Genomic DNA, 26,374 nt, shown 5'->3' on the forward strand with positions numbered 1-26,374 from the left:
TCAAGTGCAAGACTGCGAATCAAATGTTGTCACCGGATACAAATTACGTGTGTTACCTCGTATTCAAACTTTCTGAAAAATGTAATGGCTTGCATGGTCCGATTATAATACGGGATCTACTCGACTGGAAAAACAAAGAGACCAGGATTCTTTATTATAGATCCCCAAGCCCTTGGAATTTACATGATACTGATTCGGTTCCCGTGTTGAGGAAAGATGGATGGATGGAGGTGATTGTGTGGAAATTCAACTCAAAGTCCAAGCTAAGAAATGATAGTGTTCCAATGAATATAAAGTTGATAACTTATGATGGAACAATGTCTGGACTTATAGTATGCAGCCTCGAGATTCGGCCCATCTAAAAGCTTATATATTATCAGAAGACTTCACAGATGTTCAGCTCTTAGTATTAAGTGTCTCACTATTGGCAGAAAGCTGGTTGAACCCGAATTGTTGCAAACAAGGTACCTTAACTATGAACGTGAACATATGTTTTGTGTCCACTTCATCTGCATATGATTTGACTAAAACAAATGAGATTGGCATTTTGTACATACTGGAAATACATTCATTTTTGAACATAAACTGAATCAGATTGGACTGAATTCAATCCTTCCCTAGCACTTTATTTGCAGTTAAAAGTAACATTTAACGGGTAACCATGACCTGCATTTCCTTACTGAACCCGATATGACCCTTTTCTAAGTACCATATGTCAGACAGAATGAGCATATGTCTATTTCTAAATTTGTGGTTCTACAATGAATTATATATATACATAGTAATGCGTATTTATGATCGATCTCCTATAGGTAAAATAAAATTAAAATACAAAATAAAGTAATTTTATGAATCTTATCAAATTGATATGCTATTTGGTACACCTCTACCAGTAACACCGGCTTCTGAAGTTGGTATGAGCAGTTCATAAGGTGGAACACCGACGCCACATCTGTTCCTAAGCCTTTTATCGGCATTCCTCCTATGAATCTCATTTTCTATTCTTTTAAGTTTCATTGAAAATGTATAAAATGCCTCAACAATCTTGGATTCACCTGGCCAATTAGTACCAATTTCCTTCATGTCTCCAAGATACTCCTCATCATGTGAGTGTGCAGAGATTATATCAATTACAGCCATATATTGTGTTGTTTGAAACAAAGTAGGCAGAGATTCTAGGTAATAGTCTTCTGGGTTAGCTACAAAGCTTTCATACTCTGGGTCATGTCGTTCGGGTATAAGCTTTCGCATAAGTGGTGGGCGTTTTGGGACATATCCACCATAGTGGTACTGTCCAAAGTTGATTGCCGCATGATATGCAGATGAAGTCCATATTAATACGGTCAGTATCTCTGAAAGTTTATTGGGAGTGGTTATTTCCGGCCACCAATTAGCATCACTAAGATCAGCGTGCCCCACATTAATGGCTTCGTTGTACCATGAGTGAAGCTCGGTGTCAGATGTTACTGTATCGTTGTTAGGATAGTAATGATTTACGTATGTATGTACTAACTCTTCAATTGCAGACCAAAGGAGAAGCCCGTCATTAGCATATGGGTAATCTTCAATGGCTAACTTTAGTCCATGGGGCATTTTCTGGTCTGGGAGTGCCATTCCTCTGTAGTTAAGCAAGATGCTTAGAAGTTATATACTTTGTCATAAACAACAATTATGAAGTTTATCATTATGTATATGTTATATCATAAATATGATATTTGGTTTGTTGGTGTAGGCTGTAGCATTCTTACCGTCGTATTAAATCTTTTGGAAGGCCTTCTAAGTCAAAGCGCCACCAATCATGATAAGCGGCACAAGCCATCTGCATACTGTATTTTCCAGAAGAGAAGTGACTCTCAATTATCCCATTTGCACAAATAAGGCTTTCGCGTGCTGCCGCATTTATTGCAAGCGTATACCTTAGGTGGGGACGAAGCAGCTTGAAAATAGGATGCAATTTGCTCAAGTTACGGTGAGTAGCAATTATAAATGGTTCCATACATGCATGAGTTCGCAACCTATTGATCATTATACGAAAGATGACTATGAATGTGTTTTGCTAAAAGTTCTAGTATATAACTTGCATATCATTGTTTTATTTTATGTTAGGGTATCAAAAGATATATTTGAATGTGTTTTGCTAAATATAGTCCTTAATCTTTAGGGATATCTATGATTTACACTTTACAAAAACTTAATGTTCTTTATTCTGGAAATAAGAAATCACTTCACTACCCAGCTTATCCTTATGCTAGCTATATATATAAATCAAAAAGATCGTCTATAAACCCCTGGATGCGGAAGGCCTACATTATTAGAAGTAAGCGACTGAGTTAGCCTGGCCTTCAAATAGATGTTGTATAAGTTGTTAACCAGACTTGCCCAACATATTTATTAGTATGCAATGTCAACATATCACACAAAGAACTTGAACATACCAATGATTAACTAGTTGGTGAACACCCGCGTCATTAGAGCATACATGAGCTTTTCCTAGTTGCCAAAGCCAATTTGTGGTTGCATCCACAGGAGGAGTGAGAACTTGCTTCAATGGAATATTGTTGTCCTTAGGAGGAAGGCTAAGCTCAATTGCAATGGGCTTTAAAGTCCCTATTGTTGTCAAGACAAATATTGTACGGGTCCCATATGATTTGCGATCTTCTTGAGTATTTATCCTCTCTAGAAAGGGAAGGTAAATGTCGTGGTAATCCAATATGAAGAGTTTTCCTTCATCCATGGCCTTAAAGTGTACACATTAAATAAATGAATCAATTTATAAACGAACATCCTTACTATACGAGTAATAGTTCTTAGATAGTCCCTAGTATTTATAATCTCTTCTATTTTTGCTACTATACCTGTTGTACCGACATGCCGTTTAGGTGACTTATAATATTTTCTTCTTTAAGATCTGATTCCAGCGGTCCATACTTTGAAGGATCAAGTTTGCTCACAGGGGGAAATACCTGTAGGATTTTTAACAAAGGACTTGGAATATTGAAGCTATAGTTAAACATTATCATATAAAAAGCTGATTCAAGAATTCTATTGTAGTACGCATTGGCGGATCCACCATAGGACCACCCCCTCTCAGTATTAGTTTGTTAGTGGAAAATTTATTTATGTTTATACAATTTAAGTTTAACCAGTGCGTTAAGCCCCCGGGTTTTCATGTACTTCCATGATTAGTTTTCTTAGGCTCACGACCTCATAAACTTCTGGATCCGCTACTAGTACATGTTTACTGACCTTTAACCTCTCTATGCTAGTAGGGTTCGTCCCTGCAAGTGTTTGGCGGCCAAGTTCATCATCTCGTATATAGCTTGTTGTGTCCCCTGAAATGTTAATGATGTTATTCTTGTCTTATTTAGAAAGGGTGTCCAATGTTATGTAAAAAGAACTATAAGACTACTTTGACACTTACATGACATGTTTTTTGGAGTTTCAAACTGAAATATCTCTTTGATAGATCCATTAACACCCAAAAACTTTAAAAGGTTATAATTATCTGAACTTGTCTGATCAAGTTGTGGTGCATCCTTATAAAGGCCTTTTAAATCAGCTAAATCAATAGAAACTCTATCCTTTTTGGAGGGAGTGGTCACTATGGGTGGAATGTTGCGAAGCACTCCCTTCAATTTTCCAATGGAAATTTCTGTGCGCCTTGTCTCCTCAAAAGCTTCATCTCTTGGTACGTATATAGAAGATGTCAACGTGTCCACTGGCTTTTCCGCACTTGCATCTACAAATTATACGTTTTTCAGACATATATCATGAATACTTAATATGACAAAGTGGGTAATGGTCATAACAGATTGGTGTTAGGACGGGTCATTTTTAGTATGGGTTAAAATGTTCACTGGTAGTATATGTTAGAATAAGTCATTTCTTGTATGGGTTAAAAGCTCATCATTTTAGAAGGTTGTATTCATTAAAAGTATTCTTTATGTAACTTTCAACCCATGACCCGTTCCCTTTTTGGATAACTTTCTTAATTGACGAATTTGAGATAAGACGTAACCTAAATCCTTTCAACTAGAACGTTGAAATTACTTCACTTAAACTTAGTTGTAGTTATTTAAAACACTCACCTGTAAGAGTGGATGGGCGTCCTGTACGACAACGTCTGGGATGTGGATTTTTTTCGCCTCCTAATACTGGCCTTGCATGTTCAGGTCCTTTATCAGGATTTCCAACATCATTATATGTGTCATAATCATATATTCTATCTGCTGGTAATCTTAGTCCATTTCCTCCATCACACAAATTCCTTAATTCCACTGCTCTCAAATGTTGTAGCCCCTTTGGTGTTTGACTTGGTAAATATGCCTGGACATTATTAGAAATTTGACAAAAACATATATCTTAAATCATTCAAATATTATGTTGAGTTTATCACCATTGTTTTATTTTGTGATTATCATGTTCAAATCCTATATAGTAATGGGTTTTTTATTCCCAATGATTTTACTAATTGTGGTTTCGTTTATGTTTTGATTGGTGTATTTAGTTAGCCATTTGAATATAACCTCATCATATGTAGAGATGTATTATAACCCCAAGTCCTTAATCTAAACCTTTTCGGGTTAAAATTCCAAATGTGTGTGCACTGTGCAGTGTGCCCAGGTTTATTGGGCCGGGCTAGTTTAGACAACAAAAATCTCATGATTTTTACCCAGTGGGCTCAAGCTTAGTATAGTCTAATATTTGTGGACTTATTATGCAAAGTATTATCTGAAACACAATCACTACATGGAGTTTACATCGATATATTGTTTAGCACAATAATATGTGCCATAATTAAGTACCTTGTTGGAAAAGAATATTCTTTTTTCATTGCTATTCTTAGATGGTTGAATCCAGGAGTTGCATGAAAAGTGGAAAAAGTTTTCGATAGAGATAGTCTCCAAATATAATTCCTTGTCACAATTGTGTCTTACCAACATGGCCCCTGGTTCTCCAAAGTTTGTATCAATTACCAACTCAACTTTAAAGCAGAAACGCCCTTTACCATTACCTTCAGGAGTTGCAATTTTGGACCACTCTTTTATACACTCCTTGCTCACCTTTGGATTCATGGTACCTTGCAAAAGTTAGTGACAATGTAAAAGAAGCCGAATTATATACGCTTCTTTCTCAAAATGATATGTAAAAGAAGCCGAATTTGAACTTTGAATAAGAGTATCAATCTTACTTGGATCTAGTTGAGTGCTAACAAGTTGAAAATTGATACCCTTCTTCTCAGACGCCTCGTTGGTTGTGAAAAAATCTTTTGAATATAAATTAGGGAGCTTCATCATCGTCTTAACCACATCAACCTCATTGCTTATCTTGATGCTAACGGTCGCTGTTAAGTTTAACAATGCAGATCCCTCAACTCTTACCTGCTCAACTACAAAATCCTCTTTGGCCATGGAAGATTTCATAACACAACCATTTTTCCCCTTCTTCTTAAAAGAAGAAAGGAACATATTAGCTTTAGATATGTATCTTTTACCAAAATCGTTGGTAGGATGAATGTTTGTTGCGTTCATCCTAATGTTAGAAGAAGAAAGGATAGCCAACATGTTGTTCTATTCGATCCCTAATGTTTGGTACTTAGTTTCTTTGAATTATTCTTTTGCATTGTATAAAGAGTATATATAGACAAACAGTGAAATATTTATTTGAAAACTAAATTTTTTGTGAAAACTAGAAAACTGACCAAAACACACTGTGATCTGAATTTAACACAGTGTGTTTTTATAAAACACAATGTGTTTTTAATGTGTAACTTAAAATACGTTGTGTTAAGTTTTAAATCACGGGGTGTTTTTGATAGCGTTGTAAATCAGAAAACTGTTCAAACACACTGTGATTTGAATTTAACACAATGTGTTTTCGAAAAACATATTAAAAACACATTGTGTTAAATTCAGATCACAGTGTGTTTAGCAGTTTTCTAGTTTTCACGAAAATTTTAGTTTTCAAATGATCAAAACCCTAAACAAACAACCCAAAAGAATGTATCGGAAAAAAAAACGCATATAATCTAAACTAAACTTGAGTTATTCTTTTTCGAAGCCGCCCTGATGAGAGTCGGGCGGCTTTGAAAAATTTATGGGCCCAGGGAGAGTTGATAAAAAGCCCTTAAGCTACACGCAATGAATTCAACCCAGTGATTTATAAACTAAAATACGCATGTCTCTAACATCTTCATTACTTGACTAGATTACTTGACTAGAATGCACATAGTTGATCATAAAAATTTGAGATATCTTTATAATAAATAATAAACAATTTTCATTAAATCATCATTTAATAAAAACAAAACTTGTTATTAAAAAAACTCCTTTCTAAGCTTAGTTTCTATTTATAAAATACAAGATGACATCATATATTTTTAATGAGTTTTGCTAAGGGCTGTAGTTAAGGTGCATTAAATTGTTGTACACTTACTATAAAATTCAGAGGATGGGCTTTTGATATGAAAAGGTACAAATTTTTTATGCACATTAAATGCAGCCCTTAGGGCTGCGTTTAGCATTTTCCATTTTTAATTTAGTTTAATATATATATATATATATATGTATATTTTATTTATTGTAAATCTTCTCTTTATTGTAAGTTTTATATGATTCTATTCATAAAATATTTCAATTTATCCATCAATTTTATGAGAATAATGAGTATGTGACTGTTATATATCTAAGTTGGGTGTAGAAATAATTGTTTAGCGTAAGAAATTGTTGAAATACATTGAATATGCATTTTTCCTCTTTCTTTATTTTTCTTATTTGTTTTTAGAAAATGATCTTTTTCCATCTAAATAAGATATTAACTAATATTATCTTTGCTTCTAATTTCTTATATTATTTTTTACTAGCTAATCAACTTGGGTTTAACCCGGGTTAACTGATAGAAGCTTTGCAGATAAACCGAATGATACCCGTGTAGCTTTAAAACATATTGTCATATTAAAATGTATAATAACAACGTTAAATAAGTTGAAAAATTGTGATAAATTATTATGTAAAAAACCAACCTGGACAGAAACAAAAATTGTGTAGTTGTGGACACACGTTATAATACACGCGGTTGACAAAAAATAAAACCGTTATCCGAAAAAATACCATAGTTTTCGGCCTATTATAACGAAAAATTAAGATGATTAAAATCTTACATAATAACGTGATCATTTTAATAAAAATCTATATTAATGAACATATTTAAAAAATGATATATTGAATTTTAAATTAACAAAATATGATGATGTCATAATTAAATTAAAAGGATGTCTGTACCACATAAGACAATTTTTAAAAAATCTTATATCATCACAAATTTTCTTTATTAATATATAAACTCACAACTCAAATTGACCATTTATTTATAGTAAAGAATGATATAAGTGTAAACTTTATTAATATATAGACTCACAACTCAAATTGACCATTTATTTATAGTAGTAAAGAATGATATAAGTGTAAAGTTTAAACTGACGATTTTGTAATGAACTTCTGTGCCACGGATCACTTTGTTTTAATTATTTACGTCGTTAGAAAAACATGTATCTCACTTTGTGGACCTACTTTTTTTTTTTAATTACTTATGTCTTTCTATTTTTTTCGTTTCAGGTTGTGCAGCAGACACTTGCAGGACCACATCTCTTTATTTGTTTGCATGTATATTTAGTTATCTACTTACCAACAATCATTTAGTGTAGAGTTTGTACCAAATTTTAAAACATGAGTAAAACATGTAACATACTCATACCACAAAGTATCGATCAGAAGGGGATTTAGCGATCTCGTGCCATCCTCTAATCATGTAACAGTACATGTACATACAAACGTATCATCACCAAAATATGTGTTATATTGATAGAGTGTGATACAACATTATTGATGTTAATTATGATCTTATAATACAATTCGGCCCACTTATTCTAAATCTCACATGTGCAGAGAGCTTATAAAACAAAACCTTACAACTTTAGAATGCCTAATAAGACTTTAGTCATCTAGAAGAACTTCGAATTGGGACATGGACATTATATGTCATATACTAAAATCATGTGTTACACAATTATATGTTTTAAACATTTTAAATGCATACAATAACCCATATTAAGAAGGAGACAAGTCATATGGACTTTTGTCAACATCATATTATAGATGTCTACAATCATGGAATATCTCTATACGAGAGGTAACACAAAATAAATTTCTATCTCTACTCCATTATAAAGCAAAAGTCTCATTTTTTATTTTTAGTATGTTCTGCCTTTGAAATAACATGAATACCTCATTTTTATTTTTAGTATGTTCTATCTTTGAAATAACATAACGTAGATACCCTTGGACTTCTAATAAAATCTCCCTACAATAAACACTAAAATATCAATTATTCGCCCCTAAGGCCTAAACCATATAACACACACTTGCCCTAACCCCGCCTCTCTCTTGCCTCTCTCTCTCTGACTTGATGACACCGCCAGAATCAACGTCATTCACCGTCGTAAACCGCCGTGATCATCATCAACACCACCACAACATTTTGTCATCACCATCAATCTAACAATTCACCACCAATTCACCGTCGGCAACCATCTCGCCGGAACCCAGTTCGTCGGCAACCACCAACCAAGTAGCCACCAAGAGACTTCTATCATCAGCATCCATAAATCTACTTATTTTTTGTTGATCACCTTCCTCCCATAACCATTTCGGCGCCAAACCTAAGTAAGTAATTATTGGCATCTTTTATTTCCAATCACCGTCGGATTCATCATTACCACCACCACAACCGTCTAACACCACCACGGTTGCGGCGGCGTCTCACCTATTGCTCCGCCACCATCCATTTCTCCGGAGACATATTATGATTTATGGGTTTTGCATGGGTTTCCACTTGGTGTACCTATACTAATTTCTTTCTTATTTTATGACATTATGATTATTTGTTTTTTTTTGTCAATAGATACATATATCGAGTTCTTAAAAATAGGGTGAGGAAAGACGCAATCATACACGAGCATAGTACCCGCGCGTTGCAGCGGCTAGAAGATGAGGACAATATAAAATGAAGGCGGTGTTGGTGATCGAAGAATGCGAAGGAGAAGGATATTGTGTGTTTTGTGGGTTTAAATTTTTGATAAGGGTACTTTCGGTAGATACTTGAGTAGGTGTAAAAAACAATAGAAGTAAGAAGGGTAGTATGTGAATGAAAAAGTTGCTTAATTTCTTAAAACTAATACCCTTTATAAGGGTTTATAGATTATAGATAGGTTATGATTTTTAGTATTTTCAGTATAATGAAAAGACATCTACTATCTTGAATTTTTGCCATAACATAGTTATATTAAATTCTTTGTTTGCTGTTTGAATAATGTTGTATGCGTTTTGAACTTTTACTTACTAAAAAGATGGTAGCTTTGTTCATCATTATTTGCTGTTCTGACCAGGTTTATGGCTATTAGATGTTACTTTTTCATATCTTATAGTTGGATTTTGCTATCTATATTGGTATAGTAGAGAAGATAAGAGATGAATCGCTTAAAAGTCAACTTACCGAATGTATCTTTCGATTATTTTGGTAACAAATCGTGATTGATTTGGAGGACATTTATCTTTGATAACCTGCCAACATTACAGACTTTTACATTGAATCTTAGTCTTCTTTGGGTTTCTTAATACAAAGATTGACCAGAACATTTTGTGCCTTTGGTAAAATATCCATGTATTAACTTTCCCCATCTTTTTGTATGCCTACAGTCTCAACAAGTCAGTTCTTATTTAAAAAAAAACAGTTACAACAATGCTTTTGTTTGTGCTTTAGGTATAAGTACTCGAGTGTTAATTAACGTTCATCATCTTCTTGCTTATGTCCTATGGTCTAATTTTGGCTACAAACCTGTTACCGGTAGATAGTTGAATAAATCCAATTATGGTTTAGATATAAGAGACCGATCAGAACATTTGAGGAGCTTGGATTGACAACGAAAATTATGGTTGTAATTGTCGAGTACCAAAGTGTTTGTTAGAAGGCTCCATTTAGTTTCTTTCTTTATCTCATTTTTACAATAATACCATGTGTATGTTTGTATTTATGCAATCAACAGAAGAACTTTGTAAATCATGGAATTACAAATGTTTGTTTAACTACTTTATCATAATCTCCATTTCATGAAATTAAAATATTCACAATTTTGGGCTCATCTAATTCCTTCATATCATGTTAACTGTGTTGGCTTTCTATGATTTAGTAAATATCTTTCATTCCCGTTTGTTATAATGATACCTTCAACATAATATAATTATTTTTACTTCGTTCGCATTATTGTTGTATTATTAAAGTTAATAGTGTGACGAGAAAGACCCTGGACGAGTTGATGTGCAGTGGATGAAGTCTGAGTTGAGCTACCGAGCTTAGTTACCATAGATTTATCATCATAAAGTTATTTCAGTCTCGATGTTTTTGAGTATTAAGCTAAAATTGTTAGAATTGTTGTTGGTATAGTGGTATGAAGCTGTACACTTTGAGTTTTCATTTCATATTCAGAATGCTAGACAATTTTTTTTTCCTTAGTATATTGTGGCAAGGCTGCAGTAAATAAAATTTGTTCTATATAGTTGTAAAAACATTGATTATAAACATTGGCTTTCATAGTTAAAGCTCATTTGATCGCATGATATTGTTTATTAGTGTGTCCACTTAAACTTTTTTTTTATCTTATCATAGATGTATCATGTATCCACAGCCCATCTCCTGTCTTTACCATTATTGTCGCTGCATCGCGTAGGTAACCATCTAGTAACTATTATTGTCGCTGCATTGCGTAGGTAACCATCTAGTAATGAAGAATTCAAATTGGATAAAATCAAGTATAATGATATAATGTATAGCATTTGTTGTATGAATTTTTTTTTTTGAAGTTAATTACCTTGTACAAAATTTACCTATAGATTAAAAAGAAATATTCTTTTACAATTTGCGTTGGAACAGATGTTAATGGTTAACTTATCATCTGTTAGACAAGTACCCAATAATTAACCTACCATTAAACTAGAGTTTTAATTCCATTCATCTAGGGTAAAGACAGATTGGCAAGGGATTGAGGCATTGATGTTGTACCTGGTGTATTGAAGTTAATGGTTAACTTATCATCATGGGATCGAAACACGTTAAGTCTTGTGTGGTGGTTTTTTTTTTCTTATTATTCGACTATGTGATCGTTGTTGTCGTGAATTTGTCGACCCGTTGTGCCGCTTGCTCCATGGTATCACAACCAGGTTCGTTATTGATTTATGTAATGATTTGTAGCGAATCTGGTATAAAGGTAAGATCTTTTATTTTATTTTTTTTAATTTGTTAGATCTATTCTTTGTATGTGGGTTTGCGATAAAAGAAGACAAAAAAAAAGGGTTCTTGGATTAAAAAAAAAAGGGTTCTTGCGATAAAAGAAGACTCTTGTTACTTACATATTCTGTTTTGCTTCTTTTCATTTTACCCTCTGTAGTAAAGCATTGATATATTTGTTTATTTGACTTTTGGAGTATGCCTAAAACTGCGCTACTTGAAGAAATGAACCAACGTTTGGGAGAAAAGTCTTGGCTCTTGATTAGAGTTAAAAGAGTCCAGATTATGGAAAGACATCTGGGACTTTCATGTAATATGTTCGACCGTATTTGGATGTTTACACTTAGAGGATCACGAGGATTGTTTTGACACATGCTAAAATCGATGTTGGGTTCTGAAGACCAGAGTTTCGAATGAAATCTCTTTGTGATTTTACGGCTAGTAGATAGTGTTGTTGTTTTACTGAAGTCTCTGGAGCCGGTAGTTCAAAGGAATGGGAGCTGGTGGAGATTGACGATTGAGTCATTGGTGGACTTTTTCATGATTGGGTCAGTTGTGTCTTACTATATTGAAGTCGTTTATAGCTTCGATGGGCCTTTCAAGTGACTGATGAAAAGGGCCGCATCAATTAGGTACACATGGGATTAAATATAGCTTTACAATAGCGCCAAAATTTGAACTTGGAATTCATTGACCAATTGTAGTGCCTAACCAATTGATCGTTACAAAAAGTTTGATCGATAATTTTAAAAACAAAAATAAAGGCATGTTAAATATTTAGTAACTCAACCATCAGAAGTACTGTAACAGCATATATTTTCCCTTAACCTAAAATTTAAAGATGAAATATATAAGCTTAGTCGATCTTTCATAGGTAGATAAAATTAAAATACAAAATAAAGTACTAACTATACGGATAGTAATTATCACGTTGATATGCTATTTGGTACACCTCTACCAGTAACACCGGCATCCGAAGTTGGTATGAGCAGCTCATAAGGTGGAACCCCGACGCCACATCTGTTCCTAAGCCTTTTATCGACATTCCTCCTATGAATCTCATTTTCAATTCTTTTAACTTTCATTGAAAATGTACAGAATGCCTCGATAATCTTGGGTTCACCTGGCCAATTAGTACTAACTTCCTTCATGTCTCCAAGGTACTCCTCATCACGTGAATGTGTGGATAGTGTATCAAGTATGGCCATATATTGAGTTGATTGAATCAAACTAGGCAAGGATTTTAGGAAATAATCTTGTGGGTTAGCTACAAAGCTTGCATACTCTGGGTCATGTTGTTGGGGTATAAGTTTTCGCATAAGTGGTGAGCGTTTTGGGACATATCCACCATAATGGTACTGTCCAAAATTGATTGCCGCATGATATGCTGATGAAGTCCATATTAAAACGGTCAGTATCTCAGAAAGTTCTTTGGGAGTGGTTATTTCCGGCCACCAATTAGCATCACGAAGATCAGCGTGCCCCACATTAATGGCTTCGTTGTACCATGAGTGAAGCTCGGTGTCAGAAATAACCGCACCATCATCAGGGTAGTAATGATTTACGTATGTATGCACCAACTCTTCAATTGCAGACCAATAGAGAAGCCCATCGTTAGCGTATGGGTAATCTTCGATTGCTAGCTTTAGTCCATGGGGCATATTCTGGTCTGGGAGTGCCATTCCTCTGTGGTTATGGTAGATGCTTAGAAAAATATATACTCTTAAAATGAACTACAATAAATATGATACTTGGTTTCTTTGTGTAAGCATATATACCGTTGTATTAAATCTTTTGGGAGGCCTTCTAAATCAAAGCGCCACCAATCGCGATAAGCAGAACAAGCCATCTCCATACTGTATTTTCCAGGACAGAAGTGACTCTCAATTATCCCATTTGCACAAATAAGCATTTGACGTGCTATCGTGTTACTTGCAAGTGTATATTTCATGTGGGGATGAAGCAACTTGAAAATAGGATGCAATGAGCTCAAGTTACGGTGAGTAGGAACTATAAATGGTTCCATACATGCATGAGCCCGCTACCTATAGATCATTAGGGATATCGATAATTAACAACAACTTACAGTTCTTTACTCTGAAAATGAGAAATCACTAGCTAGAATGATCATCTATAGAATAGATGTTATATAAGTTGTTAACATATCACACAGAGAAATTGAACATACCAATGATTCTCTAGTTGGTGAACACCCGCGTCATTAGAGCACACATGAGCTTTCCCTAGTTGCCAAAGCCAGTTTGTGGTTGCATCAACAGGCGGAGTGAGAACTTGCTTCAATGGAATATTGTTGTCCTTAGTTGGAGGAAGGCTAAGCTCAATTGCAATGGGCTTTAGAGTCCCGATTGTTGTCAAGACAAATATTGTACAGGTTCCATATGATTTTCGATCTTCTTGAGTATTTATCCTCTCTAGAAAGGGAAGGTAAATGTCGTGGTAATCCAATATGAAGAGCTTGCCTTCATCCATGGCCTTAAAAGTGTATACAATTTTAATAAAAATTCATCTTCCAAATTAAAATTCAAACATATAATAGTTCTTTGATAGTCCTCACTCTCTATGTATAACTCTCTTTTTATTTTTGCTATTATACCTGTTGCGCGGACATGCCGTTCAGATGACCAATAATATGTTCTTCTTTAAGATCTGATTCAGGTGGTCCATACTTTGAGGGATCAAGTTTGCTCACAGGAGGAAATACCTATAGGATTTTTAACAAAGGACATAAATCATTGAAGATATAATTTACCATATATTATCATTTATAAGGTGATTCAAGAACTCTATTGTAGTATGCGTTTATTGACCTTTAACGTCTCTAAGCTCATAGGGTTCGTCCCTGCAAGTGTTTGGTGGCCAAGTTCATCATCTCGTATATAGCTTGTTGTGTCCCCTGATGTTTTTCTTATCTAATTTAAAAAAGGGTGCTCAATGTTATGTAAAAAAAAACTATGGGACGACTTTGACACTTACATGAAATGTTTTTTGGAGTTTCAAACTGGAATATCTCTTTGATAGGTGCATCAACTCCCAAAAACTTTAGAAGGTTATATCTATTTGAACTTATCTCAACTTGTGGCGCATCCTTATAAAGACCTTTCAAATAAGCTAAATCAATAGAAATTTTATCCTTGTTGAATAGCATGGGTGCAATGTTGCGAAGCACGTACTTCAATCTTCCAATCCAAAGTTCTGTGTGCCTCGTCCCTTCAACAACTTCATCTCTTGGTACGTATAGAGAAGATTTTATGTCATCTACTGGCTTTTCCGCACTTGCATCTACAAATCATAAGTTTAGTATGAATATTTGGCGTGCCATGGCAGATGAGTGTGGGTAATGGTCATAACAGATTCGTGTAGACCGGGTCATTTTAGTATGAGTAGATATGTGTTACTCGTAGTAGATTTTAGAATGGATCATTTATTGTATGGGTATAATAAGAGATTGTGTTGGCTTACAAAATTAAAGGTAACTAATGCATTGGTAAGGTCTTTGACCTTGCATATTCCACCAGGATTCAAGTCTCACTTTTGATACACGTGACATGTTCCCTTTTTGGATAACTTACTTGATTTGACAAGATTGAGACAAGACGTAATCTAGATTACTTCAACTATAACACTCACCTGCAAGAGTGAAGGGGCGTCCAGTTCGACAACGTCTCGGATGTGGGTTTTCTTCACCTCCTAATATTGGCCTTGCGTGTTCAGGTCCTTTATCAGGATTTCCAACATCATTATATATGTCATAATCATATATTCTGTCTGCGCGTAATCTTAGCCCATTTCCATTACCACACTTGTTCTTTAATTCCTCGGTTCTCAAATTTTGTAGCCCCTTGGGTGTTTGACTTGGTAAATATGCCTATGAAATCAGGAGACCACCATGAACATATTACTGGAATTTTGACAAAACATGTATCTTGGTCCTTTAGATATTAATTTAACAAGTTTACCACTATTGTTTTATTTTGTGATTATCATGTTCAAATACTAAGTTGTTGTGGGGTTTTTTCAATGATTTTAGTAATTCTGGTTTCAGTGAAAAGGCCCAACCCACTATAGATATCAAAATCCCTTCTTAACCCAAAATTTCAGCATGTACCTTATGACCATAAGGAAATTTGTCAGATTTCTGTAATCAGACCTTAGGTACATCTACACCAGCTCAAATTCCATTCAGACAAAGTGGTCCCAGACCCTTGAAAATACTACATACTAGTAATGCTTTTGCTGCATTAGATGTAAGAGATCATGATCGATCATGATACAAATTTTGTCTTGGAATAGTTGAATGAAGCTGATATAAAGAAAAATAGGGACGAGCAAAAGAACGATGACTCTTCTTCAAAAGCTGATGAGGTAATTGAATCCTGAATAAAACATGTAACTTTATGGCATTTGATACTAGCCAACCTAGTACTTTTTTTTGAAATGTGTGAATTACTCGTGAATATCGGGAGATTCGGCATACTTTGTCAACCTAGTACTGCCGGGGAGTAGTTTTAGGTGGTGTTTGATAAACTCTTAATTAAAAAGTCATGACTTAATTTTAATTGTCTTAATCCATTAAGTCAAGAAAATATGTTTGTTTTTGACTTAATAAACCAAAAAATAACTATATTGACTTAATCTATACAGACATTGTATATCCATTCAGTCACTTTCTCCATTCAGTCACTTAAAACAAACAAGCCCTTAGTCTTTGACTTCATATCTCGGTTTAATCTTTAATTATTGTGCCTGGCTAGGGCTCAGCCTAGGCCCATAAATCCCCGGCCCTATTGGAAGAGGGATTAGTGGTGGGAGGAGGTGGGGGATTTTGCTGATGTAACGCTGAGTGAGACTGGTTAATGAAGAACACATAGTGACTGCTCCAAGTATTTTACTAAAGATTATCTACTTTTTTAATTAGCTTGCGTATAGGCACGCATTAGTCAAGTATAATTGTGATTTGTTAAAGGTTGATATAACTATATAAGTACCTTGTTAGAAAAGAATATTCGTTTTTCATTACTTTTCATAGATGGTTGAATCCAAGAGTTGCATGAAAACTGCAAAAAATCTTCAATGGAGATGGTCTTCAAATATAATTCCTTGTCATGATTGTGTCTAACCAAGATGGCCCCTGGTTCTCCAAATTCTTCATCAATCACCAACTGAACTTCGAAGCAGAGACACCCTTTATCATTAGCTTTAAGACTTGCAATTTGAGACCACTCTTTTATACACACCTTGCTCACCTTTGGATTCATGGTACCTTTCATCCAAATTTCAGTAACAATATTATAAATGAAGCCGAAATTTTAACATGGCACGCATATGTTATTAGCTTATTAGCTAGTAGCCTTCTTCTCATCATGATATGTAAACGAAGCTGAATTTGAAATCTCAATAAGAGCATTGATCTTACTTGGATCTAACTGTGTGCTAACAAGTTGAAAACTGACACCTTTCTTCTCAGACAACTCGTCGGTTGTGGAAACATTATTTGAATATAAGGGAACTTCATCTTCATCTTAAACACATCAACGACATTGCTTATCTTGATACTAACTGTGGCTGTTACGTGTAAAAAAGTGGACTCCTCCTCAACCGGCCTTACCAGCTCAGCTGAAAAATCCTCCATGGCCATGGAAGATGATTTCACAACATTTAGTCTACAGCCAGTTTTCCACTTCTTAAAATAAGCAAGAAAAATATGAGCTTTAGATAGATGGGATGAGTGTTTGTTGTGTTGGTCATATTGTTTGAAGAAGAAAGGACAGCTAACATGTTGTTCATGATCCCTAACGTTTGATACTTAAAAGTTTGTGTTAAAATCACAAAGTTCAATTCTGTACATACCTAAAAGTTTTTGTATAAAAAGATAATCACAACTATCACTATGAAGAAATATTGTCATACCAGTTGCACTGCACATAATACACCTGAGAAATTACCAAAGGATATGCCGCACTTTAAGACAATCACATGACAAACGTGAAAGCCAACATGTTTTTTTCATGTTGCCTTAAAAGCTAGCAATATATACTTTGTTACCCATAAGGGCTAAAACATAACCCGAATCGTCCCATTTTGAAGTACAGGGTCTAAATTTGTGGCTCGGTTACATTGTAATCACTGAAGACCCTTTTCGTTTAGAGTAGCAAGAAATTGTCTACTTGATCTTATGTCCTGGGGCCATCAGCAATCTGAGATCTGTATTTCTGTTAATACCATTAAGAGCTATTACTATATAAACTTATGAAAACAAATTGGATAAAAAAAAAAAAAAATTCAACCAAGACAGATTGCGTATTATCCTATACATGTAAACTAATAGACGGAATGCATAAATAATATACTTGGTCACCTGTAAATGGATATTCAAGATCCATCATGCGTTCTGATTGAGCAGACCAAATCAGCAGACCACATTGTTATAAACTTTTTACGATAATACTGCATGTCCTGTTGCAACATGCAACAAAGCACTTTGTTGCAACCTTTACAGAAATGTTTCAGTGACAAAATAGCAACAAAATCGGGTGATAAATTATAATGATCTTTTTTCAAGTATATATACAACAAAAAATGGTGAAACAATAAACTAACTTGTATATAATGATCATAATACTCATCTTGCACAGATTACTTCCTAACCCAAAAATGGCTTTTTTTACCAGGGAAGGAAGAAACTTATGACTTCTTTTCGATATACAAATCTTTTTTACTTTTGGCTAATTCCAACAGAAACTTTCCGGTGCCTTCGTGAACCTATTCTTCTGTCTCTCCGGCGTCTTGTTGATGGGACTTTTGTGGGATTACTTACAATATGTTCCGTGGATGTTTCTAAAGCTGAAATTTTTGGTTTTTCATCAACTGGGGTGGAGGGTGGCACCATAATGACAGGGAGTGCATTAGGAGGAGGCGGTGGCAGCGGTGGCGGCGGTGACGGCAGTACTAACAGCGAAGGTGGTGGTGCCCAATGCTCGAGAATATCTCGGTGGTATCCCTGAAAGTAAGTTGTACGGTGATCACAATTTAGACAGTCTGTACACCAATGCTTTGTAAGGGCCACATTAAAAGTAATTTTTCTAAATTTTCAAACCAAATCTTTATCAGGATTGCATTTAGAAAAAGCTAGAGTGGTCTTGAAAGTCAAAATGCATGAGGATCACCATAATCCATAACAAAATATATATAAATAGGAGAAATATCTAACAGCTAGCCTAGCATTGACTTTTGAATTTTGATTTCAGAACAACTAATTTTAGATCTTTAAGTTTTGAGAAATTCTAGTAAGTCATGTTTACATGGTAGCAAAAATTTCAATGGATACCATATAATGCTTAGTTTGAAACTTTCCTAATCAAGATTTTGGGTTAAGAAAAAAAAATTGTGTTCAGTCTGAGATTCGAATTCAACGCAATGAAGAGATAATAGTACCTGAACCACAAAGTTTCGCCTTTGACAATCCCAAAACATGTGAACTGTCCAATTCGTCTTAGATGTGATCTTATCCCTTACTGTTGAAAAACTAATCTGATCTCTGGAAGTAAAGCGGTCAACTTCATTGAACCAAAGACAAGTAAAGAGGTTCGAGATAGGAATATGCTCTCGTATTATCACGCATCCTTCAGGAACATCTACATGATTAGATGTGCATTTTTATATTGATAAAGTGATACTAATAAAATTTACAATCAAATGTAAGAAATAGTGTCTTGATGTGCTCTTGTTGTTAGAGATTGAAAGAGCATGAACGTTACCGCTTCTGATAGGAAGTTTGGCATCCGAATATGGGGTTAAACCTTCCGTTTTATAAAAGTTGATTTGGAAGTCGATGGAGGCATTGTCATACTTTGAAGCTGCTTTATTTGCTTCAGCTTCCTCAAACACGTCAAAGCGCTTGTAATGCCTAGATATTGCAAAACTAGCATTCTTCCTCCACAAGAACCTGAAAGTTCCATTTTATACTTTTATAAGGAACTTGCATGCTAAATATAATCATAGAAATTATATATCTTTTTCTTCATTACGTGATTTAGAAGGTTTTATGTCTCTGAACCTTTAGATGACTTTCAATCCGTTTTTTACTCTTTCCTTTCTATCTAAACTATCCAGACACATTCTGACAGATCAGGTTTCCTTTAAAACAACCATTTATGGACTCTATTTTAGCATTCAATTACATAAGGATGAGTTTTGAGATTACACAGAAAAAATACCTTTCAAGAATCTGATAGGGATCCACAACAAGCTCGAGTTTCCCATCCACCCATAGAGAATAACGAACATTTGGGAAAAGCCTATGTAGTAGAAGTTTCGGGATCTGCACACATGTAAGTATGTAACCGCATTAGAAACGTTGTATACTTTGTGAAATAACAGCATTAATCCAAATCTTATGATTAGAAAAACAGCATTAATGTAAATCTTCAAAGAAAACAATATAAAAGGTTGTTATGCATTAGAAATAGACTCAGGGCATTGTAAGCTAGTTAGACTTGCTTGACCCGTATCCCATATTAGCTAAAAATATTATGACCCTTTTGAAACAAAACGCAGCCGAATTGACTCACTCGTAAGTAAAGCAGTAGAAGTTGCTGCAGCTACTAAATATAGTGCAGAACTCGGATGAATTGTCAAATAGATCATATGATGGGTATCAAGTTGAATGATATTTACTTTAAATATTTTATCCAAGGTTCATAAGATTATACGAAGGAACTTGAAAAACAGCACCTTGCCATTGCGCCTAGGATCAGTATACGGTAGGTTATGGACAACAACTATTCTCCATAATCCAATCCTCTTGCTATCATCTAAAGCACTTGAATTTCTTAAAAATCTAGCTGTTTCTTCATCAACAAACATGAAAAAGCAAAGCTTCTTTGCAGTTTCACTAATGTTTTTGGGCTGTTGAATCAAATCATAAGCACCTGTGACACTCCATTAATTAGGAAGACAACAAAATATCAAATATTAGGAAAGTTGGAGCAGAACATATACCGAATATGGCTGATGCAACCACTACTCCCCGACACTCTTCCATCTCAAAAAGATCTGAATCATCAATATCAAAGCCTGTATTGCGTCCGGGCTTGTCACCTCTAACAAATCTGTTTGCATGGTAATGCATTAACCAAACAAGAATTATCAAAATAAACAAAATCTGTTACAAAAATACTAGAGATGGCAGCATTGACCCTTTCAGTTATATTTGGGATGTTCGGGGTGTGTTTTATACATAACAAGTCAAACAGCTAATATAGACAAAATTTTCTAAAATGGAATTGGTCAAACGGTTGTTACGAAGAAAATTGCCTAAAGTTTTTTTTTTTTTTGGCTGCGTAAAACCTCCTAAATCATTTTATTGAACAAAATAGTTATTATTGAAATAAATTGACTTTTATAACTACATTGGAAACACTAACAAGTACTAACTTGTTAGAAAAACTTTGGGCAACAAGTTTTTTTTGGGGGGTCAAGACAGCTCAACCTATTCCAATAGTACCCATTGTAACCACTAACCAGTCACTCAACCCTCCCTACACGCCTATTCAGCAACCTCTAGAGAAATGGTGTTAGTTTTGTAGAAAATCATACCCGCAGTGGACACTCATCGACTCCTTTATGTCATAAGATTCAAATCTTTGTTTCAGAGAAGGATACCCTCCAAATTCTGAACCTCCAAACTCACTTTTGATTAAATTTTCTTCATGGATGTAAGTCAGATTTTGAAGAACAGGGGAAAAAGATGGGGCTTTTGGCATCAACGCAACAGCTTCTTCCACTGGAAGGTAACACACCGGGCAAGCTGACAAGCATAAAAAATGAAATATCTCAGACATAAAACAAGAAATGACAAAAAAGAATGTGAACTTCTGAAAACATACGACGTGGGCCTGTTCTTTTCTTGTCTGCGGGTGGAGGCGGCATTGTAAAAGTTTCACAAGGATGGCCATGAGGAAGGGTGTATCCAGTAAAATAAACAGGTGGAGGTGGAGATGGAAGTGGCGGCAGTGGTGGAGATGGAGGTGGCGGCATCGGTAGAGATGGAGGCGGTGGCGGCGGCGGCGGTGAGACCATTGAGATTGTATCTTCATGAATCAATGTAAGCTTCATTTCATGATTCCCTAACGAAGAATCAACCGTATGGACTTTCTCTTCATCAACGCTCATTGGTGAAAATCTAGTGATGGAATTGTTTTTGAATTCTAAACTTTGGATATTGTGAACTTGTGTAACTTCACCTGCAAATAACACCAAACATGAACACTTAATTCAACCACAGAGTTCAAGATCAACAAACGGCACCGTAAATTTGGTTAAAATATGCATTGAACTTCAATGTACAAAATGTAGTACAACAGACAATGACCCAAAAGACATATTGATCTAAAATGAATGAAAATGCAGTAAATTTAACAAAAAACTATAGATCAAAACAGTGAATTGAAGTAAAAAATAAGGTAAAAAACTGCAGCCAAGTTAAAAACACATAAATGAAAATGAGCTCATATTAAATATTGGTACAGCCCAAGAAATCAATTTGAGCTACAACTGTACAAAATGCAACATTATTTACATGGACCCGGAACCTAAATTGAGCTCATACTCAATCAAAATGAATAAAAATCGAATTACTACTGAAAAACAATAAAGTAGGTTGTCCTAAAAATGTACAAAATGCAGAAAAGACCCATAAACTGAATTGAGCTCAAAATTTTTGTCAATATGAAGGAAAAAAAATATACAAAACTGATGCCTGAAAAAAACAATCAAGATTCATGTACAACCAATAACAATGAATGTCTTACTATAACCAAGAAAGTAAACTAAAATGCGCTGAAATATGTATATACATATACACACTCATTTATAACTGATTATAAAGTCTTAAAGATTTCTCTAAACATAACCCTTTGGACTATGCTTAATACGCAGTAAAATAATGTACACGGCGGTTTCTAATTATGTTTAGGGGAAACTTATATTCTTCTATACAATATTTGTAGTGTGTTTCTAGTGGCTGTGGTTAGCACAATCCTAAAGTTTATCACTGGAGTTGCCATAATGAAACAAATTCAACTAAAAATTGATTACATATAAAGAGAAATGAGAAAAACAAACCTTTGCCAACATAAAGTACCCATAACATAGCAACAATTGAAACAAGACATAGTAGCAGCATTCCAACTTTCTTTCTATGCACAAATTTGAACATCCAAATGAACATGTTCTCTTTCTCTTTAACAAACATCTTTGAAGCTTTTCTTGAAGAAGCAATAATTGGTGGTGTTGATTGGTTGACTTTTTGTTGTTGACCTCCATTTTGCAATTGTTGTTGTTGCAGTTGTTGTTGTTGTTGATGTTGTACTAATGAGCCATAGCTTGATGATCTTAGACCCAATGACCCACTAGTCATTGTTGTCTCTGCACCAAAACTTCACTTATTTCTTCTTTCATTTCATTCACACAATGCCCAAAACTTATTAAACCTGTATATATACATATACAAGACTTATATGTAATGAATTTGTAAAAAAGATTCAAACTTTGTTGAAAAGAACATTGAATCTTTACCTCATTAGCATCCCCAGAGTTTGATAATTTCCATTCACACTATGGCCAAAACTTATTAAACCTGTGTAGAATTGGGAAGAAAGATTCAAACTTTATTAAAAAGTCATTATATTAATTCAGGAAATACAAAAAAGCTTGAATCTTAACCGCATTAGCGTCCCTAAGCTTGTATCTTTGTCTTGTTTTTTTTAGATCTAGATCTTTTTTCTTGGGATTTTGATTAATAATGAGATAGACCCACAAGAATTTGTATATGTGTTTTGTTTATCGGATAGTGAAATGAAATGGGGTTTTGTTGGTTTAGAATGTAAGTTTTAGTTTTGAGAAAATGGTGAGGAAGAAGATTTGTAGAGCATTTTCAATAAAAAAAATTTTTGACTTATGTATTATTTTCAAGTTGGAACAGATCTTTTTTTAAGACAACAGAGGCTACCTACGCAATGCAACGACGTTCACAGTGATGGGTAGTTATGATGACAGCGGTGTTGACGGTAACAATATGGTTATTAATGTGAAAGTAATTGATGTAAAAAGTGATATTGTAGTTATTTGACGGTAAAAGTATTATACCAATCGATCATAGATCAACCTGTACGGCCACCATGTGACTACATGGACCCGCAGATAAAGGCTGCAAGTTACAGGTTCAAATCTTGCCAAAGGCAAAAGAAGAAACTATATTTAGTGACGCATGTTTGAGAACGGTGAGTCACCAGGCATGAGTTATATGCGGTATGTGTTTGGGTAACAAAATGGTACATGAAACCAGAAGATTCCCACTCATTTACCCTTTTTATTGTTTTTTTCTCATTAAGAGTATTATAGGTAATTAAATATATTTGATGAAAATTTTTAAAAGGAATAATTTATATGATGTTAACATCATTTAATTGGATGATGTTTCTCTCACAAAACATAAAATTCAAGGAGGGCTATTTAACATTTATGAAATTGATGTGAGTGCATCACGCTAATGTTAACATCATATAACATTTTATTAAATTAGTGGGAAAAAAAAAAGAAATAATTTGGATAGATAAGATTGAAAAATATTTTAGGATATTTTGGGTAAATGAGATTACGAATGTGTTGAAAGTTAGGGGTATTTTAGGTACTTTAAAGATTGAAAGTTGAAAATGATGAGATGTAGTTTCTTTTATAAAGGAGGTGCATAGTGGCAGACTAGCATATGTAAGAGCTAATAACATTTTTCGTCCCTAAACTCGACCACTTTTGTGATGTTATCTTAAAGTTAAGAAATTACAGGATTCATCGCTAAAGTTGTTAAATTTTTTTAATTTTTAATGGACCAAACAGTGTAAAAATTATTTTAAAAAACATTGATAACTTTTAAAAATGAATCTTGTAATTTCTTCGCTTTAGGATTATATCCGCAAAATTTTCAATCTCAAGGACGAAAAATGTAATTAACTCTATATGTAATTATGTTTAACACGGTACTTGCATAATGATGTGGCGACAGTAGTCTGGTGGTGGCAGAGTAGCAAGAGTAGCAGACTTTCAGTGATGGCGGGGGTCGAACAGTGTAAATTTATGTAAAGGTAATAGTGGAGATATTTTAAATAATAAGGATATAAAATATAGATTCATAAGATAAAGGTTTAATGTGTAAATTAGTTTGTTAAGGACATATTGACTAATCTCTAATAAATAGAGTCCCAAAAAAGTATTTATTAAGGGCAATTGAATCACTCATCAGACTATCGCATTGTGTGGGCATGTGACTAATCACGCTAGTAAGAGTTGTGTGAGAAATTTTAGATTTATTATTTAATTTAATTTTAATTATTATTATCTCAACAACATACGGAGTATTTCAAAAAGTTTTTGTTGAGTCCTAATGATGTGACCAATTTATATCCATCGTCTACATCATTATTGGCCATTTATTTAAATGTTTTTAGTTGATTTTATATGCATTTGGCGCGTTTATGGTGTTTGTTAGTGTTTTCAGGCGCTTGACGGGTTTCGTGTTCATTTGGCACATTTTCGGATAATTAATTGGCCTAGAAGTTGATTTGTATTATCGAGAGTTGTTTCAAGTAAAGAAAGACAGAAGAATTTTGCAAGTTTTCGTGATGGAAAGGGAAGCCCGGATCAGTAAATTTACACTGTGACGCAGTGAGAACCAATCAGACCCACTGCGCTGCAGTGGTCTACAAAGAAAGGAGAATTCGATTAGAAAGATGAGACTGCGCCGCAGTCAAGGAATCACAAGGCCACTGCGCCGCAGTCAGCCTAGACAAAAGCGTACCCAGATCAGTGAATAAGCATTGTGCCGCAGTGGGGAGCAACATAGCTCACTGCGCCGCAGTGGCTTGACGAATCTAAGGGTTTTAGACGACTTATTTGCATCAGATTTTAAGGGGTATAAATACAAACCAAAACCTAATTTTTCCAGATATCAAAAAAATCTTTCTAGGAGCTGTTCTACAAGGGTTCTTCAATCTCCAAGCAAGTTTTCTTATGCGGATTCATTGAAAATTCACGAGCACCCATCTAGATCGTATCTACTTTTATCGTCTTGCAATTTCAATTTCTCAAACGATTGGTACATCATGTTTCTCATTCATTTTAATTATTATTTTGAATTGATCACGAGTGGCTAAACGTTTTATCATCCACCTTGATGAAACTAGACGAATGATGTGATTGCAATATTTTTAATTCAAAGGGTTTATTTAATTATCGTTGTTCCGTGATCTTGATGAATTAGTTCTTTTTTAATAATTATTATGATATTGGTTGCATATAAATTCTTCGTTGGTGGTACCAGTTGAACGTATATGTGATTTTAAAATGGTTGTTTGTCTATGAGCGATTATCACTAGTTCATGGTATGATAGTGAATATCATTTTAAGAAAAGAGTAATTTTGTCAACAAAATTTATGACGGGTGGTGGTACCACGTTATTTTTACACAGGAGCAATTGATAATTTGATAGTCAGTAAAACTAATTGTTGGAAGAGTTATCTTGGCATCGGTGGTACCGGTTTGGGGAATTTAACTAGCAACTTAGGTGATTTGGTAATTTGTTCACGGTTGGTGGTACCACATGAGCACCTTAATCTTTTCACGATTATCTTTAACCTCAAATGAGTTTGGTCTTCATTTAACATTTGAAGTCGAGTGAATTCAATGTGGATGACTTTCATTTATATTGTTTGAGACTTTCTTTACTTTTATGCAATTTGTCTTTCAAATTTATTTCAATTTTATTGTCAAAAGGATTTTCGAAGCAACACCCATTTTTCCAAACCATTTCATCAAACAACTAGTCAATCTAATCCCTAAGAATGAACACGGTCTTACCTCTTAACTATATTACAAACGGTCGGGTCCACTGCCCGTAAGTGCGTAGTAGTAAGTTTTTATGTGATTCTAGTTTATAAATTTTAAAGCTCGATCTAGCACATCAAG

The 26,374-nt window shown here is 34.4% G+C and overlaps 2 protein-coding genes, 1 long non-coding RNA gene and 1 pseudogene across 3 annotated transcripts; 1 reads left to right on the forward strand and 3 right to left on the reverse strand.

The window, feature by feature from the left end:
- Positions 1-715: 715 nt before the first annotated feature.
- On the reverse strand, positions 716-5,573 carry LOC122596760 (lipoxygenase 3, chloroplastic-like). Its single transcript, XM_043769389.1, has 9 exons — positions 5,192-5,573; positions 4,806-5,080; positions 4,089-4,326; positions 3,422-3,739; positions 3,247-3,332; positions 2,856-2,963; positions 2,436-2,737; positions 1,749-2,015; positions 716-1,618 (listed from the first exon to the last, which is right to left on the reverse strand). The coding sequence occupies exons 1-9, from the start codon at positions 5,562-5,564 to the stop codon at positions 859-861; spliced, it is 2,727 nt and encodes a 908-aa protein (XP_043625324.1). The 5' UTR covers positions 5,565-5,573; the 3' UTR covers positions 716-858.
- Positions 5,574-8,197: 2,624 nt separating this feature from the next.
- On the forward strand, positions 8,198-9,326 carry LOC122598017. Its single transcript, XR_006323514.1, has 2 exons — positions 8,198-8,720; positions 8,959-9,326. It is a non-coding gene; the product is annotated as an uncharacterized LOC122598017 (long non-coding RNA).
- Positions 9,327-12,263: 2,937 nt separating this feature from the next.
- Positions 12,264-17,778, reverse strand: LOC122597111 (annotated as a pseudogene).
- LOC122595970 (probable hexosyltransferase MUCI70) lies at positions 17,751-23,238 on the reverse strand. The gene is made up of 11 exons (XM_043768456.1): positions 23,080-23,238; positions 22,933-22,993; positions 22,480-22,847; positions 21,243-21,599; positions 20,953-21,163; positions 20,356-20,465; positions 20,089-20,285; positions 19,572-19,675; positions 19,113-19,300; positions 18,790-18,989; positions 17,751-18,355 (listed from the first exon to the last, which is right to left on the reverse strand). Exons 3-11 carry the CDS (start codon positions 22,772-22,774, stop codon positions 18,071-18,073), a joined length of 1,947 nt encoding a protein of 648 aa, XP_043624391.1. The 5' UTR covers positions 22,775-22,847; positions 22,933-22,993; positions 23,080-23,238; the 3' UTR covers positions 17,751-18,070.
- Between the last annotated feature and the right edge of the window lie 3,136 nt (positions 23,239-26,374).

Source organism: Erigeron canadensis, chromosome 4 (assembly GCF_010389155.1).
Source record: "Erigeron canadensis isolate Cc75 chromosome 4, C_canadensis_v1, whole genome shotgun sequence".
Taxonomy (NCBI): domain Eukaryota; kingdom Viridiplantae; phylum Streptophyta; class Magnoliopsida; order Asterales; family Asteraceae; genus Erigeron; species Erigeron canadensis.